This window comes from Trichosurus vulpecula, chromosome 6, assembly GCF_011100635.1.
Source record: "Trichosurus vulpecula isolate mTriVul1 chromosome 6, mTriVul1.pri, whole genome shotgun sequence".
Classification (NCBI taxonomy): domain Eukaryota; kingdom Metazoa; phylum Chordata; class Mammalia; order Diprotodontia; family Phalangeridae; genus Trichosurus; species Trichosurus vulpecula.
The window spans coordinates 100,166,085-100,188,026 of NC_050578.1; the positions used below are offsets into that span (position 1 = coordinate 100,166,085).

Below are 21,942 nucleotides of genomic sequence, written 5' to 3' on the forward strand. Positions count from 1 at the left end.
ATGCTGATAGAAGCTTTGACTTGCTGTTTTTTCTACAGGGCAGGATGCTGTTCCTCTATTCCCAATGATTCACCATATTGGTGTTGAATTTGGTATGTATGCCTGATTGGCTTTTACAATACTGCAGCTCAGAACTTCTGAGCTCAAGTAATCCACTAGCCTCAGACTCCCCCCGTAGCAGGGATACCAGGCCATCATTTCTGGACTAAAATAATTTTACATTAAGTTGAGACATGACATTTTATGCTAAACTTTACTGAAGTAAATTATCTTCTAAAACCAATCTAGTGGAGACACAGTAAGCCAGGATGCAAAATGTTCTTTATATGTCATATTGATTTAAAAAAATGCTAATTATTGTCACACTCAGAGCCATAACTAGCGGTTTTGGTGCCCAGGGTAGGTGCACAAAACACTGGCCATGACATGACCAATTTTTAAAAATTGAAAACATTTTAAACTTTTTTTTAAAAAAGCATTTATACTATGGTTTTAATATGCTGATTCTGTATAGTTTTCAGTATATACTTCTCTTTATTTTCCCTTCAAAGAGAACTCAATTTAGGGGTATGTTCAAGAGGAGATTAGATTCAAAAAATATGATTCTGATGTTATAAAGGACAAACAAAAAAATGGATAAGGGACTTGTTCCACTGACAACTGCAATTTTCTTAACTATCTCCTCCCAATTAAATATTTGAATTAAAAGAATGCAAACAGATTTTCCTATTTCAAAAAAAAAACTCATTTCATTCATTAACATGAAATATTTTCATTAAAAGATTAGTATCTGCAAATATCATCAAAATAATGGTTGTAAATTGTTCAAAAGAGCCATTTGGCTCATCATTCAGTTCAATTAAAAAAAATTTATTGGGTATCTGCCATGTTTGAGGGCTTGCACTAAATCCCAAATGAGTTGTATGCAATTAATTAGCTAGCTATATATACCTCTCTGTTAGTAAATTAGATATCTGGGGAGGCACATTAACTCTTTCTGTTCACAGTAAGGAATCACTTTGAATGTTATGCTCATACACTGTGTTATTTGAGTAGCCTGAAAGAATGCCAAGTAGTAAACTGGGTATTAGGTACCTGGTAACAACTTTTAGTGAGTGTAATAGTGAAAAATGCAGGCCATGGGGGGGGGGGGCGGGTTGCAACTGGTTCAGGTGCTCGTAAACCAACAAACCCTGGCATAGCCAGCTTAACTTATGGAATTGTTGGAGAAATTCCTTACTCTCTTCCTTATTCAGCATTTGGCTGAAAAAGCCATTCTAGCTAAAGAACAGGATGGTTAGGATGTGAGCAGTTAGCACTTGGGCTAGGCATTCCCTGAGCTATTCACTCAGGTTGTCTGGGGGGGGGTAGGGCTTTCCTCAAATCACTCAAAATGGATGCAGGGGAAAGTTCTTCTGCGATAGTTCCATGATGTCCTTTTTTCCAAGTCAGGAGTGAGCCTTAGTACAGAAGGATGAGGAGTCCTCTCCCATCCCATCATAAAATCCCCTACTTAATGGGCTTCTCATGAAGGGCATATTGAAGCCATAACAATGGTCCTGAAGGGAACCTAACAATAGACTTGGTCCCAGATAGCAATGGGAAGAATAGAGAAGATAGGGAAGCGATGGTAGAACTTTCTTAAAGGTCATGTCATTAGATTGTTGGTGGAGTTGTACATTGAGCCAACCATTCTGGAGAACAATTTGGAAAGGGTAATCAAACTGTGTATACCTTTGATTTAGCAATAGCACTGCTAGGTTTGTATCCCCCCAAAATCATAAAAAATGGCAAGAGAACCTACATGTACAAAAATATTTATAGTGGTGGCAAAGAACTGGAAATTGAGGGGATGCCCATCAACTGGGGAATGGCTGAACAAGTTGTGCTATATGAGTGTAATGGAATGCTATTGTGCTTTAAGAAATGATGAGCATCTCTAAAATATACAAGGAACTGGGCCAAATTCATAGGAATACAAGTCATTCCCCAATTGAGAAATGGTCAAAGGATATGAACAGGCAGTTTTCAGAGGAAGAAATTAAAGATATCTATAGGCATATGAAAAAAATGCTCGAAATCACTACTGATTAGAGAAATGCAAATCAAAACAATTCTTAGATACCATATCTCTCCTGTCAGATTGGCTAAAATGACAAAACAGGAAAACAATAAATGCTGGAGAAGATGTGGGAAAATTGGAACATTGTTATATTGCTGGTGGAGTTGTGAACTGATCCAGCCATTTTGGAGAGTAATTTGGAACTACGCCCAAAGGGCCATAAAAATGTTCGTACCCTTTGACCCAGCAATACCACTTCTAGGGTTGTATCCCAAAGATATCACACAAGTGGGAAAAGGACCCATATGTACAAAAATATTTATAGCAGCTCTTTTTGTAGTAGCAAAGAAGTGGAAATCAAGGGGATGCCAATCAATTGGGGAATGGCTGAACAACTTGTGGTATATGAATGTAATGGAATACTATTGTGCTATAAGAAATGGGGATGATATGGACTTCATAATAACCTGGAAAAACCTACACGATATAATGCTGAGTGAGGGGAGCAGAACCAGGAGAACATTATACACAACCACAGATATATGGATTCTAACCATATGACTAACCCTGATAGACTTTGCTTTTCTCAGCAACACAAGGTCCACATCCAGAGAAAGAACTATGGAGTCTCAATGCAGATTGAGGCGTACTTTATGCTCGCCGTTTTTTTCCCTTTTTTTTCTCTTTTGTTTTTGTCTTTGGTTTTTTTTTTTTTTGGTTTTGTTTCTTCTTTCTCGTGATTCATTCCATTGGTCATAATTCTTCTTTACAACTTGACTATTGTGTAAAATAAGTTCAATGTGAAGTTATATGTAGAAGATATATCAGATTCCATGCCATCTTGGGGAGGGAAGGGAGGGGGGAAGAAAATCTGGATCTCAAAGTTATGTGGAACTGAGTATTGTAAACTAAAAATAAAAAATCTTAATTATAAAAAAAAGAAATGATGAGCAGGCAGATTTCAGAACAACCTGGAACGACTTACATGAACTGACACTGACTGAAGTAAGCAGAACCAGGAGAACATTATACACAGTAACAGCAACATTGTGTAACGATCAGCTATGATAGACTTAGCTCTTCCCAACAATACAATGATCCAGGACAATTCCAAAAGACCCATGATGGAAAAGGCTATCCACATCCAGAGAAAGAACTGATGGAGTCAGAATGCAGATCAAAGTGTATTATTTTCACTTTCTTTGTTGGTTTTTTTTTTGTGGCTTTATCTTTTTGTTCTGTTCTTCCACAACATTACTAATGTGGAAATGTTTTACATGATTGCGCATGTATAACCTATACAAGATTGCCATCTTAGGGAGGGGGTAAGGGAAGGAGAGAGGGATAAAAATTGGGAACTCAAAATCTTTCAAAAAAAATGAACATTGAAAATTGTCTTTATGTGTAATTGGAAAAAATAAAATACTATTTAAAAGAAAAGACCATATCATTATTTTCCTCCCTAGAGTATAGCATTCCCCCATTTGGATGACCATAGGCCCACCTTTTAATTCCATAATTAGCATGAAGACATATACTCTATGAATTGAGTAGACTAAGCTCTATTGGATGGAAAAAAGAATGAAAATAAACCATTGCAAGTAATGTTGTTCAAGATCCATCAAACTGTGTACTTTATGGGCCACAATCTGGCTGGGGACCACAGATCTTGAGTCCTTAGGTTATACCCAGAGGACCACAGATATTGTGGGTACTTAGACTGCTACACCCAGGTAAAGTAAATAAATTTAAAGTAGTTATTTCAAGGACATGGCTTAGAGCAGGGCTTCTTAGCCTTCTTCATGTCATGGACTCCCTGAGCAATCTGGTCAAAGCCTACAGACACTTTCTCAGAATATTGTTTTTAAAATGTATAAAATATATAACATTTAAAAAGAAACCAATTATACTGAAATACAGTTATGATAAAAATTTTAAGTTCAGGGACCTCAGGTTAAGAATTTCTGGCTTAGAGAAAATGTTGCCTCTTGGATTTGGTCATGTTCCCTAAAAAAAGACATTCTACCATTAAAAAGTATAGCTAGTTCAGAAGTAAATGCAGCACTCTATGGAATATCAATGCATTCTAAGAAAGTTGTAATGGCAATTAAAGGAAGAGAATGCCACCGGGGAAGGACAACTGTTCTCAGAACCAGGAAGACAAGAGTTCAATTCCTTCCTTTGACACATACTGGCTGGCTGCCTTCAGCAAAAATGACTGGGTAAGTCACATAACCTCTCACTGCTCTAGGCCAGGGCTTAAACTTTTTCCACCCATGATCCCTTCAGTGCTTCTTAAACTGTGGGTCATGTCGAATACTTTTAAAAATTATAAATCACAGAGAATGTGACAACTATATGATTAGTGTTTTCACCCAGTAGTCCCCTATACTAATAAAATCACAGGTGTCATCCCTATCCTTTAGTGGACATGCATAATGGAAAAGCCTGTCTTTTTTGGGAGGGGCAGGGCAATTGGGGTTAAGTGACTTGCCTAAGATCACACAGCTAGTACATGTGTCAAGTGTCTGAGGTTGGATTTGAACTCAGGTCCTCCTAACTCCAGGGCCAGTGCTCTACTCACTGTGCCACCTAGCTGCCCCCAAAGGTCTGTCTTAATTAGATGGCTAAACACTTTCAGATGTACCCTGCGCCACCTCAACTTTCTATTCTATGGCTCAGTCATTAAAGAGCTCACAACAGATTTCTGCAATTATAAGAAAAAAACTAACTAGAAACACGCTGAAATTTATCAAATAGCCAATTACAGGAAAATTATGAATAATGAACTTTATAATTGACAGATACGGGAATGATTACAAGGCCAGACAACTGAACAAGGGCAGAATGATATTAAAACAAACAACCATTAGCATATCATTTCCATAAGCAATCGGAGTAGTCAATAAAATTGATCTATATTACTCTTGCATGAAGAATTGAAACCTGAAAAGCAGAGACAGGATGGGGAGGCAGGATTTAAATCCTCTCCCTCAAGCTTGAATTAAGACAACACACATAAATGAGCGTATCTGAAACAGTAGATGATTCTGCCACCTCGAAAAGAAAATTAGAAATGGCAAATATGTGACACTTCAGCCATTTAATTACACCTGACAAGCTGCATCAGTGGCAGGGGCAAGGCTGCAGACATATAATGAAGGATTTTATGGTCCTGGGCCAGAGATTTTTCAAAACAAAATGACAGTACAGTACCTGGTCCTAGAGAAGTAAGTCCTAGTCTCAGCTCTCAAGCATACTAGCTGTGTGACTCTGAGCAAGTCACTTAATCTCTCAGCCTCCGTTTGCTCATCTGTATTATGAGGAAAATAATAGTGCCTACTTTGCTTGGCTTTTGTGAGAATCAAATGAGAGAATATTTGTAAAGGACTTTGCAAACCACAGAAAATGCATGAAAAAAATACTTTAGACCCTCATTATTGTAACTTGGTGGGGTACAGGTAAGGTAGGGAAAGTGTGTCAGTGAGAGGGGATTGCTTGTTCACAGTAGGGAACATGGTGTCATGGAAACAAACCATGCAGATCTGGGATTTCTAGTTCTGACTCAGGAACTGACTTGCTGTTTGACCTTACAAAGGTCACGGCCTCTCTAGGTCTCAAGATTCCTCATGAAATATTCCGTTTTCTTCTAGCCATACTTTTCTTTTAGTCAATGAGATCTAACAGAAGGGGTGGGAAGTTTTCTTTGTCATTCACTAACATCATACCAACTGACACCCAAGCAGCTGAAGGCTCTCTTCTCTTGCTATTTGAGTTCCAAACAAATCAAGAAAATCCTTTTTAGCATTCTTTGTGTGGTGCCGTCAAAGAGATCAGGATGCTGGAGATGAAGGTCTGCTGGCCAGGCTAACGTCTACCCAGAATTCCTTCCTCATGCTGCTTGGGGCATGGGAGAAGGGGGGATGTTCCATGGTTCTGGGACTAAGGGGTGAGGGATAGGCTGATTTTGACTAATAAATTAGCCCTTCCCCATTCTAAGGGCTTGTGGAGCAGGGCAGCCACCAGAGTGTGTGGACCAGAGGAGAAAAGGGAGGCAAGAAATGACATGTGGCCATCATAGTTTGTAGGACACACTTGTGTGATCAAATCATGCCTAGAAAACAGGGCAAATGTTTTTCTGCTGTAACTGCTAAGATTTCTGAACCTGCAGCCAGTGATCCTTTATTCCTTTCCCAAGTGGCATGGCAGATAGAGCACTGAGCCCTGGAGTCGGGAGGATCTGAGTTCAAATCTAGCCTCGGACACTTAATTAGCTATGTCTCCCTGGGCAAGTCACTGTCTGCCTGCCTCAGTTTCCTCAACTGTAAAATGGGGATGATAATAGCACCCACCTCCCACAGTTGTTGTGAAGATCAAATGAGATACATTTGTAAAGAGCATACTACAGTGCCTGACACATAGTAAATGTTTAATAAATGATCATTTCCTTTCTGAGCCTGATGCTTTTCTTGGGTGTAACACGTTTATCACAGTTCCTTAAACTTTTTTATTTGATGCCAGCAATTGGGATAAAGTCTACTAACGACTGCATTGCCCAAGTTCAATGGAGAAGGTCAATTGGGAAGTATACTGGATAAGACAGATTTTGAAGCTGTAGGACTTTTGCCGGTAATCCATTATTGTTTTAGGACTCTGGGTTGAAAAAAAAAAGGAATTATTTATTCAATTTTACAATGTCCCAGGACAGAGGGGATCCTGACTTTTATGTCAGAAGTTATTAGTCTTTTTTTGTGTTATTGACCCTTTTGGTGGTCTGGTGAAGCCTCTGGACCCCTTCTCTGAATGATACTTTAAATGCTTAAAACAAAATACATAGGATTATGAAGGAAATCAACTATATTGAACTACAATTGTCAACATATTTAAAAAAGAAGCTCACAGACCTTAAATTGAGAATCCCTACTCTAGGTAATGAATGAATCAGCAGTAGCTGGGGGGCTCTGATCAGCTAAGCCAGTTCTAAGACTTCTTCCAGGGTGCATTTTGAGAGCCTTTTCCACAGGAGAGGAGTCTAGGGAGTGACTAGAAGCAGTTGTTCCCAAGGGAAGGAGTATTCGGGCTCAACCACAGGTATCGAGAAAGTAAGGGTAACTGACAACCCTACTCAGCACACAGGCACTACCATACAAGCATTACAATAGCCTTCCCCCCCCTCCAAATAAAACAACCCAAAAAACAAAAAACCTCAGCTTTTGTCTCTGTTTTGGTCAGGGCCTGTGATTTCACTGCTGTAAAGAACTTCCAGTAAGGAAACATCAATGGCTCTCTCAGCCTGAGAGAGTTGCCTGAGACACAGGCAGAAGCTAAGTAAGCTTCCCAGGGTCACAAAGTGAGAAATTTTAATGAGAAAATAGAATAATACGATGATTATATCGAGCCTAGTATTTTACAATATGAGGAACCAAAATTTGGACTCAAGGTCTGATTTTCTGAAATCTCCCATGTATCATTCACTTTACTAGTGCAAATACCAGTAAAATGGAGAAGACAGAGGCTTTCTGTTATATAGATATCAACTCCACACCTTGAACAATGACTATTTCAGTAAGCAAAGAGTGGCTTTTCCTTGTTCCTTTTAGACCTTGGACTTACAATCCGTACTTTCCAACTAAAGGTCTTGTTGAAACCATGCTGTACCATGCCTGTGATCCTCTAGGGGGTGAAAGTGTTCTTTAGTGCATTTTCTTTGACTACACAATATTAGTGAATGAATGATTGTTTTATTTAATGTGTGCTTTGTCCCTCCCGACCCCAACCCCCACTTTATCTAGAATATTGGGCATCTGAATGAAAAGGCTTTAACTTAGGAAGTTCTAAATATGAAACTCCTCTCCCTTAGTAACTGAATCCTATTTCAGCATATTTTTTTAAAAATTAGTTTTCAATTGATTTTTAATATTATCACATTTCCCCCCCGTATCATTCCAGTCCTCCCTTCAAGAGAGCCATCTTGCAAAATAAATAGCATTTTAAAGCCAAACAAATAAAAAAAGCCTTAGAGGAAAAAAATCAGCAAAAAAAAAAAAGCTGAAATATGTGCAACATACACCTGTGCACCCTCTATCTCTGCAAAGGGATGGTGATTGGGATGTTTCCTGATCTCTCTTCTTCCAAGCCACTGCATAGAAATTTAATGCTATATATGTATGTATGTATGTACGTGTGTGTGTGTGTGTGTGTGTGTGTGTGTGTGTACAGAGTAAAATAAATCAGTCATATACCAAAGCTTTCCTAAAGTGGGAAAACAAGATATCACCAGATCATGGAAGGAAGGAATCAAGGTCAAATAAGGATCATAGGGATAATAGATTTAGAGCTGAAGGGACCTTCTAGGGTATCTTGTCCATCCCTCCCCCATTCTACAGATGAAGAAACTGAGGCCCAGAGATTGAAGGGATCTGCACAAGGTCATGCAGGGAGTAAGCAGCAGAGCTGGGATTTGAACCCAGGTTCTCTGACTCCAAATCCAGCACTTATGTTTTGCACATAAGTTATTAGATTTTAAAATTCTGTCTATATTAAAGCCGTCAATTTGGTCACAGCTTATTCCAAACTGATCAAGAAAACATGAGTAAAAGAAAGGAGGAGGAGATGCAGGAGGAAGGGAGGAGCTTTCAATAGCTTATACTGACTCAATCGTCCAAAAAATTGGGAGGCTGTGAAAGAAATGAGCACAATATGATGGTATTAAGACTTGCTATATTTTAATCCATATTTTCACATGGCTGCTCTGGTCTAGGCCTTCAATCTGAAGTTTGGGAAGTTAACAAGTAAGTCAGAAATAATTAAATCAGTTTCCTAAATTCCTTTTCTGAAAAAACAAAGAAAAGTCATCTTCTTTTCAGACTCATCGCAATTTCTATGAAGAACAAATGGGTTCCTCCTCTGAGAACTCTATTGCCCATTACTGAAACCATCAACAAGCCAGTAAATACAGTTTACCCCCACCACACACTCCCAACATACATATTGTTCTGCCACTTAAAACGGAAACTGATGGACCTATTTCTGTGTAATCAGTTGAGGAAAGAGTTCCTCATCCCATTTTGTGTAATATTATCCTAATCAGATTTCCTAGAGTAGATCTATGGTTCTAGAAACTGAGCCAGCATCTCATCAATAACAATAACAACCAACATGTGCTGAGGAGGAGAAAGGAGACATTTTCTATTCAAATCTACCATGCTCATAAAAAACAGAAAAGACTTATTTGACCTAAGTTGTCTGACTCCCCAATTTGTTGTCCTTTCCACTACTCCAAAACAACTAAGCAACTGAAAAATTTACTTTTTATTATTTACTTAAATTTTAAAATTTTTTTATTTTTTCCCAATTACATATAAGAACAATTTTTCACATTTGTTTTTAAAAATTTTGAGTTCCAAATTTCTATCTCTTTCCTTCCTCCCTCATTGAGAAGGCAAGCAATTCGCTATAGGTTATACAAATGGAGTTATGCAAAACATATTTCCATATTAGTCATGGTGTGAAAGAAAACACAGACAAAAAAAAAAGAAAGAAACCAAGAAAAATAAAGTACAAAAAAATTTGTTTTGATCTTCATTCAGCCTCCAATTATTTACCTTTTAAAATCTAGCTATCCATATTCTATCCGTGCGTTTCTTCATCAGCCTTATTATAGTATTATTATCATTGCTCTCAGTCTTTTAAAATCAAATTGAGGGTGTGAGAGGGGATTATTACTGAAATAATAATTATTTTCTTGATTTTTTAAAAAAAGACAAACTCTATTCTCCTTCCCTCATCCTTTTGCCTTCTGCCCAGTGTATGGTATTAAACTCACCTTAAACTTCCCATCAGAAGAGAAAATGCTAACCCATTTATTATCATAGTCTGCAATGATTATGTCCCCACAGGGATGAACAGCAACCCCTGTTGGCCGCTGCAGCTGGCCAGGAGACCGTCCTCGGATACCAAAACGACTTTTGAACTGGCCATCATTGGAAAATATCTGTTAAAAAAAAAGCATGAGAAATAGCACAAGAATTACTGGAGGGTGACATAAATAAGACCATCTGTTATGATTAATACATTCAGTCGCACACAACAGGAACATGCTTCTATCCCTTGAGAAACATCCTGTTAACCCATTATCTAAGCTAGTTTTTTACACACAGACCATATTGCCTAAGTGTTTTCGATCCTTAAATAATAAACATTGGATTCATATCCATTCTCTCAAAATAATCGTTTCAATTTTTAAGTTCATTTTCTATTATGAGGATGCTAGGTGACCCAGTGGATACAGCATTAGACATGGAGTCAGAAAGTTCTGATTTCACATCTAGCCTCAGACACTTATTTAATGTGTCAACCTGGGCAAGTCACTTAAATTGTAACATGGAGATGCTAATAATAGCATCTAATTCTCAGGTTCATTGTGAGGATCAAGTGAAATAATATTTGTAAAGCGCTTTGCAAATCTTAAAAGGATTACATGAATGCTAGCTGTTATCATTAGCAATTTTCAAAGCATACCTGCACACATTGGTTGTTGCTGTCTGCAATTAATATCTTTCCCGTGTTAGATGCAGCTACCCCTTGCAGATTTGTAAACTCTCCTTTATTTCTTCCTTTGGTACCTGAAAACAATCACAGAACAGTAGATATCGAGAACTAGATGAGTAGGTCTCTCAATTCCAGCTGAAAGAACGACCAGGTTTCTCTCCATGGGCGGTCTTTGTTTACTTCCTAATTATTTTTACTTCTCGCCAGCCTTCGAAATTCAAGAATGAAATAGAACAAAATCTAAGCCACATAGAACAACACTTTTCTGAAAGAAATAAACCCCCTTTTCTATAATTAGATGGTGTAGTGTCAAGTCTGCATTGGGATTCTTCATCTAGAATTGGAAGAGACCTCAAAAGCCATCTAACCTAGTCCAATGTTCTTGTGCTACAAATGAGGGACACTGACTTGACCATGGTCACACCAGCTGTCAGCATCACAAGTGGAATTTGACCCCCTGTTTTAGTAATAGCTCCTGCTCCAGATCTTACTGCTGAGATGCTCTCCTATCCCAGTCCTGGTAATTTGTTCTTTAATTTGCGTTCCTGCCTTGGTGGTCTTCCCTTTATCTTATTCTACATTAGCATTTTCCCATTATTCTTTCACTCTTTAGACAGAGGAAGCTAGGTAGAACGGGATTAGAGTACTGGGTGTGGAGTCAGGAAGACCTGAATTCAAATCTAGCCTCAGATAGATACTTACCAGCTGTATGACCCTGGGCAAGTCACTTAACTTCTGTCTGCCCCTGTTTTCTCAAATACAAAATGAGGATAATAATAGCGCCTACCTCCCAGTGTTGCTGTTAGGGTCGAATGAGATAATAATTGTAAAGGGCACTTAATAATGCTTGTTTCTTTCCTTCTGTCAACATGGATAAAATTTACATATTACCATGATTTCAACAGGATTTCGTTCCACAAATATTTCAGCAAATGAAACCCAACCACATACATTTTTGTATACGCATGTTTATATGTGTGTGTGCGTGTGTATACATGTACATGAAAACACAGAGGATCACTCCTGGTGTGGGAACTTCCTCCACCCATGCAGACTGCAATTTATCTGTGGCTTAGTATATAAGTCCTAGAGAGTTGCCAGAAGTATGTAGGGTTTAAATCATTTGCTCAGCATCACAGAGCTGATAAATGTTGAAGGTAGGTTTGAGGCAAGGTTTTCTTTACCATATACCCTGCTCTCTATCCACTACATCATGCTGTCTCTGTGGGGGAAAGGGCATTCTGGATGGTTGTAAGAAAATCCTATTGACATCCACAAATGTTGGTTCTGCCTGAATGCAGGAGGACAACATTGCTTCTGCTTTCCTGCCTCTTAGGAGTTAGATTTTTCTCTGTGGTGTAGGTTTCCCTTTACAAGGTGCTGAACTCACAGTGGCTTATTTTTTTCATTTGTGGGTGAGGTACAGAAACCAAGAGCTATTTTATAAGAAAAAAAATCCTATTTCCCACCTGAGGAACACAAAGCAATCAGCCAATACAATTCTTGATCTTCACTGACCTCCTCATGGTAGATAAGTGGCAAGTATTTTTCCCCATTTAGCAGAGAGAGAAGCTGGGCTATCAGCAGCATTTACAAGAAAGAATAGGACACCTGACTCTAACTCCATTTATCAAAATGTAAGGCTGCAGAAAGTAAGAGATGAAAGCCCCATGTGGGTTTCTTTGAAGTGGATTTATTTATGAACATTACTTCTAAAGGACTGACACAATGGTCATCCAAGTAGTGCATTTTCTTCCTACATATATAAACACTATTCTAACAATGTCCATTCCAGGCTAATAAGCAAAGCATAACGGAATTTATTCAACCAAAGGATTCCTGCAAAGAGTACCAGGAAACAAGATGAGGCAAGGAGAAAAAAAAATGTCAAGGAGCCTTAAAGAGTAGTAGATGTTTACTGTATTTCAGAGATATTTAGAACCCATTGCAATTGAATTGAGAGGCAGCATGGTGGTGTTGTTGTTCCAATCATGTCCAACTCTTCTTGACCTCAGTTAGGGTTTTCTAGGCAGAGATACTAGATTGGTTTGCCCTTCCTTCTTCAGCTCATTTGACAGATAAGGAAACTGAGGCAAAGAGGGTTAAAAGATTTGCACAGGGTCATACAGCTAGTTAAGTGTCTGAGGCCAGATTTGAGCTGGGGTCTTCTTGACTTCAGGCCCAGCACTCTATCCAATGTGCCACGAGCATAGTGTAGTGGACAGTAAGCTGGGCTGAGACGAAGACCTGGGTTCAAGTCCCATATCTGACTTGTGCTTAATAAATGCCTGATGACTGTTTAATTGACTTAGTGATAGAGCTGGAACAAAGATAGGGCACTGGGCTTGGAGTCAGTAAGAACATGGCTTAAATCCAGCATCAGATATTTAACCAGTTGTGTGACCTGGGACACGTCACCTTGCCTCTCCAGTGCCTTCAGAAACAGAAAGTGCTGACCTACATTGGGAAAGGGAGTTTACTTTACAGGTGGGAGTTCTTTAAAGCAAAAAAAAAAAAAAATCCCAGGTATAACGATTCCCTTCAACTGAACTACATAAATACTGGGGTTGGGGGGTGGGGAGGTAGCTAGTTAGCACAGTGGACAGAGCACTGCCCTGGAGTCAGGAGGATCTGGGTTCAAATCCAGCCTCAGACACTTACTAGTTGTGTAACCCCAGGCAAGTCACTTAACCCCGATTGCCTCTCCACCCCCTCCCCCCAAAGAATATTCATGGGAAGAAGAAGAAACATCACTCAAAAAGGTTGGAGACATGTCTATGCTTCAGGGCCATTGACAATTCAAAGGAAGACAATCCCATTTCCACTTTATGACTTCTTTGACCATCAACAAGTATGATGACTAAGTTCAATGCTTTCCTTAGGGAGAGGGAAAATGACATGGATATTTATAAATGAGGAGAGAAAGGTATGTCAGTCCTGGCAACATTCAAGTAACTGCTAAGATTCCTAAGAAGAGCCAGGTTGCAATAAAACAGATATTAAGTGATGTGGCTGGAAGCAGAATTCATCTCCACCTTGCTCCAACCCAAGGGCAACAAAAATAGGGCCTAATATGGACCACTGTTAGAATTGATGTTCAGCAAATAACAAGACAGTTCACATTAGGGTTATCGGTTTATCTGTTTAAAAAAAAAAGTGGAGGAAGGACGGACTACATGGCCTCTCAGGTCACCTTCCAGGTATAAATGCACGATTCTATGATCCAACTCTCGAGGTCAGTATTTGGCCAAAGTGAAGGACCCAGCCAGAGGGGATGTGATTTGTGGCAGGGTTCCCTTCCCTAGGGAAACTAGTACAATCAGCTTAGGTTTTAGTCCCAGAGTACGAGTCAGAGTACTAGTAGAGGAAAGCAACAGAGTAGGAGTTTTTAATCTAAGGGATCTGTAGAAAGATTTCAGGGGCTGTGCAGCTGAATGAGGAAAAAATTACATCTTTATTTTTATTAATCTTGAGCTGAAATTTATCATTTCCTTTAATTACAAATGTTGGCAACAATCATTCTGAGGTATCCATAGGTTTCGCCAGGGTGCCAAAGGGGTCCAAGACAAAAGAGTTCAGACCACCTGCAATAGAGGGACCATGTCATTAGGAATGGACTAAAAGGTCAGAAGCCAACAGCAAGATCACCGAGTTGCCTGAACTTTGAATCTTGGTCCCAGGGTCAGAGAAGGGGTGGGTCTATAGGTGAGATGAGAGAACAGAGAACCAGTCCAGTCATAACACTGCATAGCAACACAACCTATTCCTGAAAACGCTAGACCCTGTTAAGCAATAGCCTGTTAACCCCCATCACTAAAGGAGAAGGACCAGGGCCCACGTTCACAGAAATACAGATTGTAGTCAATGGAAGAAATCGATATATTTTGTTTCAAAAGAAGCAGGACAGACAGAAGACATTTCTATGGAATTCCTAGAGTAGGTAGTTTCATGTCATAGATAGCCATTCTTGTGTGAATTCTCATGAAAGGCATTGTTACGGTAGAAAGAATAATGGATTTGAAGTGAGAGGACCTGAATCCAAATGTGGGCTCTGCCGATTACAACCTGAATAGCCTTGGGCAAGGCACCTCTCTGATCCTGTTTTCTTCTTCATGTCTAAAATGAGGAAGATCATGGCATTAGAGCTGAAAGGGGCCTTAGAGGTCCTAGAATTCACTACTGTTATTTTACAGACGTGAAGGCAGAGAGGGGAAGTGTTACTTGTCTAGGTTCACACAGATGGTTAAGTACCTGAGGCTGGATTCATAGTCTTTCAGACTCCAAGCCCAGTGCCTCGGCTTCATTCCAGCTCTAAGTCTATCAATCAGTCAACCAGGCATTTATTAAGCACCTATTATGTGCCAACCACTGAGTATGTCAGGTACTGAAAAGCATTCCAAAATGATGTGTCCAAGTTCCGGTCTCTCCTTTTCAAGCATAGGGGCTAGGTGAGAGAGTGCCAAAACCCTAGATAGGTGGTAATAAGTACAGACTGTCAACAAATGAGAATAGGGATGTGTTATTGTGCTGTCACACAGGGGAGCCGTTGTTCAGACGTGGGGCACCAGAGTGGAAGGCATGGCAGCAATGCCTGCTCAATGGAAGTCAGCCAGTCCCACTGGCTTTAGCTTTAACCCTTAAAGGCATTGACTATAAGTAAGGACATAAAAATTAATAGGATTGCAAAACAGATTGTGCCTTTCCTGTACTCACCAGATATCATACTCTCCTCTCCTTGTATTTACTTATCCCCATAGCTGGGGTATCCTCTCCTCACTCCCCAAACCCCAAAAAGTAGAATGTATGTTCCTTGAGGTAAAGGATTAGTTCATTTTTTTTTTAACTTTTTATCTCCAGCTCTTAGCATACAGTAGGAGCTTAATAAATACTTGTTTAATTTTTTTTAAGACCATGGTGGCATATCTAGGACTTCTGAGAATTAAAATTTAGTTTGACAAAAGCATTCTAAAGAAAATTGAAAAACCAAAGAGACTTGGGTGAAATAAAGAATCATAGGATCATAAATCTAGAGATGGAAGGGATGTAAGGAAACTAAGAAAGGTAAGAAGTAACCAAGAGTTGGACAAAATAAGATAGGGATAAAGAAAAAGTGGAGAGGCACTAAATTCATATTTTTCAAACATTTTCAGTCTGTGGACCACTTTAACTAGACAAAAGGATCCCACTCACCCACTGCTTAAACCTTTCCCCAGAATGAAGGGGAGTAATGGCACTGTTTTTTGAGACACCAGTGAGGTTACGTCTGATTTTGGTAGTAAATTATTACTTCTGCTAGAAGCCAAAGTATAGACAATGTCACATTATCTACTTACTTGGTGTTCCCTCTTTTTTATTGTTGTTCAGTTGTATCTGACTTTGTGACCCCATTTGGGGTTTTTTTTTGGTAAAGATACTAGAGTTGTTTGCCATTTCCTTCTCCAGCTCATTTTACAGATAAGGAAACTGAGGCAAATAGGGTCACACAGCTAGTATCCGAGGTCACATTTGAACTCAGGTCTTCCCTGACTCCAGATGGTCTATCCACTATATCTCCCAGCTGCCCTCTTTGGTCTCCCTTATTATTTTCACTGTAAAATGAGGAAGTGCTGATGGAGAGATGGTCATTATTTGGGTCCTGGATCAACAAAACATCAACAAGCTTAATTAATTTTCGAAATCCCCCCTCTTTTTTTTTTAGATCTGTGTTCCAGTTTCTGAATGGGTAAGATTGACATTATCTGTATCTTTCAATTCTCACAAATATATTTCAATTTCATAATGGAGACCCTTTATCAGGGAATGCCCATCACATATTAGTGTTTTCAATTACATATGAATGTATAACAAAATCACACTGTTATCTTTTAAAATGAATATAATCTTAAGTCAGTATATTCCTGATGGACAAATAAAAATATGTTCTGTTTTAGCCAAACCAAGCTAAGAATAATGATCTGTTGTTGAATTATAATCCAGAGCCATATGACCGTGTTGGATAATGGAAAGAGCATTGGATTTGGAGTTTTAATTCTTGGGTTTTAATTCTTACTACCGTTGTCCCACTGACAACCCCATGCAAGTTTAAAAGTCACCTGAAAGACAACACATGATGATGGGCGCTGTGGAGAGAAAGATGACTCCTGATTGGCTGAGAGACTCGTGGGCCCATAACACTATAGAATGTGTACTTCATGGAGAGGGAGATTTTGACAGGGAGATAGAGAGAAATCATAAATTTTGGAGAAGCTAGGAGCTCCAGAATCACAGATATATGGGGAAAATCAGGCCCAAACACAGCCCTTGATTTCCAGTGCCTGTATCCCCATAGACTGCCAAGAGCTGACTTCTCTGGTAAGAGTGTTCTCTCCTTGGTTGAAATTTTATCTTGCTCCTGAGCCAAAGGGCTCATTCGCTTTTGTGTATTCTATTGTGCACTCTAATTTGTGTTACTTCCCTCACTTGCTTGGATAAAAACATGTTTGCTAGCTTTTCATGACTGTTTTTTTTTACATGGTAAGCATCTGGTGGGAGGGAGAGGAGCTGGCCCCCTGCTGTCAGCTATTATCCTCCTGGTCGGCAGTGGGACTACTTCCCACTGAAAGTGATAAGAAGGGAAAGTGGCTTTTATTTTGAACCCCCAAAAGAGCACTGCACCTCGGGACTGAACATATCTGTTCTGTAGTAGATAGATATGATTCTAGTCTAACATCCCTCTTAGAGGTAAAAGGGAGAAGTAGTGAGCACCAAGACCCAGCCTTCCTATTCTGCCCTAACGTAGAGACAACAGTCTCCCTTGTAGCTGGGGGATGCGTTTTTCCACATTCTAGGTCTTTTCCATCTAATCTAAGCAAATTTCCGCAACACCCGTACCAGTGGCCAGAATTCAAATGTGGACCTGCAGAGCATGCCAAAACCATTGCGATAACTAATCTATATCATACTGCTCATCACCTGTGTAACCTTGAGCAAATCACTTAACCTCTCTTGACTTCTGATGTACACATACATCTGTGGACTCTGAAAGGTCTGGGTTCGAGCCCTGGACCCACCAGTTACTGTCCATGTGACCTTAGATAACTTACTTTGAGCTCCCAGTTCCTCAATTATCTCGTTTGTAAAATGAAGATAATGCTCGTATTATAAATGACCTACCTAAACTGCAGAGCGCTACATAAATGGAAGTTCCTGTAGTTATTTCAGCCAGGAACTAACTAAACTAAAATAAGATGAACTTTCACAAGATGAGAACAATTTGTGTTTCTCCTGCTGCTTTGACATTTTAAGCTGTACAAGATTATAAAAGCTTAGACAAATCGTTTTTAAGTCCTAAATATATACTGAAGCTTATCTACGTTTTGTCCTGAAGTTTGTTTAATGGGACATCTAATTTCCATAGGTTTTACCCAGGGAACCTTTTAGGTTGTACTTCATTTGGAAGATCTTATTAAAAAGACATCAGTATTGATTTGATAAATGTAAGTGCTTTTAAAGCTGATTTTTAAAGGAGTATGGTAATAGTCCCTTAACATTAGAAATTAAAATTATAAAAATAGGAATTCTTCCTAAATTGTTTTATCTTAGTCCAGTTAGCAGGATTGCTTGCTATATGCCAGGCAATGTGCTAAGCACTTAAAAAAAACACACAAAGAAAGTGAAAAATAGTCTTTGTCTTTGAGGGCTTATACTCTTATGGGGAGACAAACATGAAAGTAATGGCACATGCAAGATATATGAAGAGTTGATATAATCTCAAAGGGAAGGGGGGGCACTGGCAGGCAGCAGACCTGGAGAGGCCTCTTCTAGAAGCTGGGATTTGAAATACCTTGAAGGACACTTAAAAGCTGCAATGAAGAGAAAAAGTATCCCAGGTGTAGGGGATAGCCAGGGAAAAGACGTGGAGGTGGGAGATGGAGCTTAGGGTGCAAGGAACAGTGAAAAGGCTAGTGGAGCTGAGTCATAGAGGGCATGGAAGGGAGGACGGTGTAAGAAGACTGGAGAAGAAAGAAGGAACCAGATTGTAGAGAGCTTTAAATGGCAAAGGACTTTATATCAATTCTAGAGATAATAAGGAGATTGGGAGACAATGGAATTGATTAGGGGAGGGGAGAGAGGTAACATGGGCAGGTTTACACTTTAGGAAAATCATAATGGCAACTGATGAGAGGACAGATTGGAGTGCGGAGAGATTTGAATGAGAGAGCATATTAGGCCATATTATGATGGGCTACCAAGCAAAAAGGAACTTGTGAGTGGACCTAATTCTCATCAGCTAAGGATAGATCTCTGTTCTACCATGAATTAGCTGTGTGCCCTTGAACAAATCATTTAACCTCTAGGCCTCATTTATAAAATAATGAGCTTGAACCAGATGGCCTCTAAGCTGCCTTCCAATTCTAGCAATTTCTGAAGTTACAAATGAACCTAATGACCAACCTTACTCTAAGATTAACCATAGTCCATCTCTGAAAATAAAGGCAAAAATCTAGACTTCTAACAACTTATTAAAATAGACTAGGAAAATACTAGGTAATGATAATAATACCCTATGTTTCTAAAAGGATTTACCATTTCCAAAGCATGTTAAGGTATGTTATCTCATTCAATCCTCCAAACAGCCTTCAGATACAGGTCCCATGGCTATCCCTCCTTATACAGATGAAGAAACTGAGGTCAACTGAGACTGATAACTTGCTCAAGGTTATGCAGCCAGTACTGGCAGAGCCAGGACAAGAACTCAGACATCTTCTGGGCCTTGACATCTGCCCTGATCCACCAAAGTATTGCCTGGCTTTTGCATTTGCCATGAACTGGATGTAATCCGGGGCTCAAGCCTGGGCACTGATATAAGACTCTCCTCTTCCCTCTTAGAGAACACAGAGTGAAGAGTAACTCTCCACCAATGAGAAGAGTTTCATGTCAATGACCAGTTTTGGGACCCCAGGATTGTATCCCATGAATGTAAAACCTCCTTTAATTAGACTACGACTTCTTTGAGAGCAGGGATTATCTCATTTTTATATGTGTATCCTCAGCACTTATCTCAGCGCTTGACACATAGTAACTGCTTACTAAATACTCTTTGTTACATACCATTCCATGTTCTGAAGGGCCCTACACATCACCACAGGATGGATTTACCTGAGAGTTTTTTAAAACATCTGATTTCTATAATTGGGATAATCACTCTTTTGGTTCACCATTATATCCTCTCAACTTTTATTTCTCTTATGAATATTTTCAACCTTTATTTTATTATCTTAAATTAATGAAAAAGCAATTATTAACCACCTATTATGAGCCAATCACTGTGTCTATTCTTGTGTCCATCTCCAAAGGGAAGTGGAGGTACAAAGAACAGCCCATTCAAGGGATGGAATCTGTGGGCCACATATAGTCCTCCTTAGTAACTGATGAAACATGACTTGCCATCTGAAAAGTGTGCATGTGTACACTTTGTGGGGGTGGAGGTGGGGGAACCCACATGAAGTGGCAAAAATGATAAAAGAATTTCTTCTTTCTAGGCATTTGAATCTAATCTAAATAAGAATGATTCTACAAACCCTATTTTAGACTGAAAGGCAAAGTCGAGTACAAATGCCGTTACTAGGGAGACTTCCATTCAAAAGCCTTTTTGTGTACCCAGGGAGGCAGCATATTAATTACATATTTAAATTGCACCTGGCTGTACTTTCACAACTTCCCACAGCTTCCGGTTTCTTCTCTTTGTTCAGGGACTTTCTTGAGGAGCTGACAGAGCTAGCTTATGGTGTCTAGTCAGCAAACTGTAACACACTGAAGAAAAGAATCCTGACATTTCAAGGCCCTATTATCTTGCACAGATGCTCAGGTTACTTAGCTAAGACATTTCCATTTCAAGGCAGTTTTCTGAGATGGTGTTAGATCCCAATCATCACTCATTCATTAAGGCAAAATGATTAGCTTTTCAGGGTTGAGAAGGAGAAGGAGAGAGTATTAAGTATCTCTTCTTTAGAAAGAAAAGCAATAAAAAGACATTTCAGAAAGGAATCAAATTCTAAGCTCCCCAAATTTTGTAGCGAAGTTCTGTCCTGGAAAAAATGGGAGAGTTTTGGAGTAAGCATGGTCTATTCCTAAATAGTACAATAATAAATGTAACCGACATTTATTTATCCAGTTCTTTCTCGTCTGTAAGGCTTTACACAATCATCTCATTTATGCCTAAGAACAGCCCTGAAGAGAAAGAAAGGTAGGCATAACTACCACCATTTTATAGATGAAGAAAGTGAGGATCAAGAGTAGTGACATAATTTGCCCAATTAGAAAATGCTAGACCTGGGATCTTCTTTTGCAAAATCCAATGCTCTTTCCACGACACTGTGAGTCAAGTCAACAAGAATTTATTAATTGCCTACTATGTACCACTATAGCTATATAGTGTCCTTGTACAAATCTTTGAGCTGTGCACCAATTATTAACATATCATCAGCACGAGCTGAGTGTGGTAATCAATTGAGTTCTAAGGGAGAGGTGATTAACTGTCAGGGAAATCTTTCTCTCCATGTTTCTCATTGAGAACAACTGGGTTCCGAATACTGACAAAAGGCTTTCCCATTTGTAACTAATGTGAAGAGATTTGGAGTTATCATTCTAGAGTGCCTCGCAGAGCCCCAGGCTTATGTGAGCAGCTAACACACAACTGCTATTCTTTAAGCACAGCAAATTTAGTTTGGAAACATTTGGTTTGCGCCTATATCTCAGTAGCACCCAAGAGCACAGAGGAAGAGCATGCAATCTGGATGCAGGGTGTAACTCATGATGCAGTTAAGAGTAAAATAAAAAAATCGTTCACTCTCTGCCTCCTAAATGCTTGATTGATTGCACATCTCAGCCACCTGTGCACCCAAGCTGCAATTAACTGCTCCAGCCCCAACAGCTGCTCTGCCAGTGGATTTGTTACATCACCTCCATTACTGAACAGATCAAACAATTAGTGTCATCACAGCCTTCATGAAGATTTAGCTTTAACCATTAAGATACAAGAATCAACTAACAATGAGAAAGACAGATGGAATCATGGGATTTTTAGAATTAGATCCTCTAGTTCAGCTCCCTCTTTTTACCAAGGAAGTAACTGAGGCTCAGAGTGGCTAAGCCCAGAGTCCTATTGATGTTAATTTTTAGAAGCCAAGTTCTCTGAAACAAAATTTCCATGAATGCCATTGGGAATTTCATAGTAAGGATAGAGTATTCATCTAAAACAGAAAGAAGGAGGAGGAGGTCGTCTTAATGGCTGAAGAAGAAGGAAGATGAAAAAGAAGAAGCATACTAGCTGCCTTTCTCTTCTTCCTCAT

General features: G+C 39.3%; 1 protein-coding gene across 7 annotated transcripts in view; it reads right to left on the reverse strand.

Moving 5' to 3' along the window:
- Positions 1-21,942, reverse strand: part of TRIM2 (tripartite motif containing 2) — a 139,961-nt gene that overhangs the window by 11,611 nt on the left and 106,408 nt on the right. For all 7 annotated transcript variants that reach the window (XM_036762948.1, XM_036762950.1, XM_036762951.1 and 4 more), the window contains exons 7-8: positions 10,583-10,686; positions 9,888-10,055 (exon numbers count right to left, since the gene is read on the reverse strand). In XM_036762948.1, coding sequence (XP_036618843.1) covers positions 9,888-10,055; positions 10,583-10,686 — 272 coding nt within the window. The remainder of the gene's footprint in view (positions 1-9,887; positions 10,056-10,582; positions 10,687-21,942) is intronic.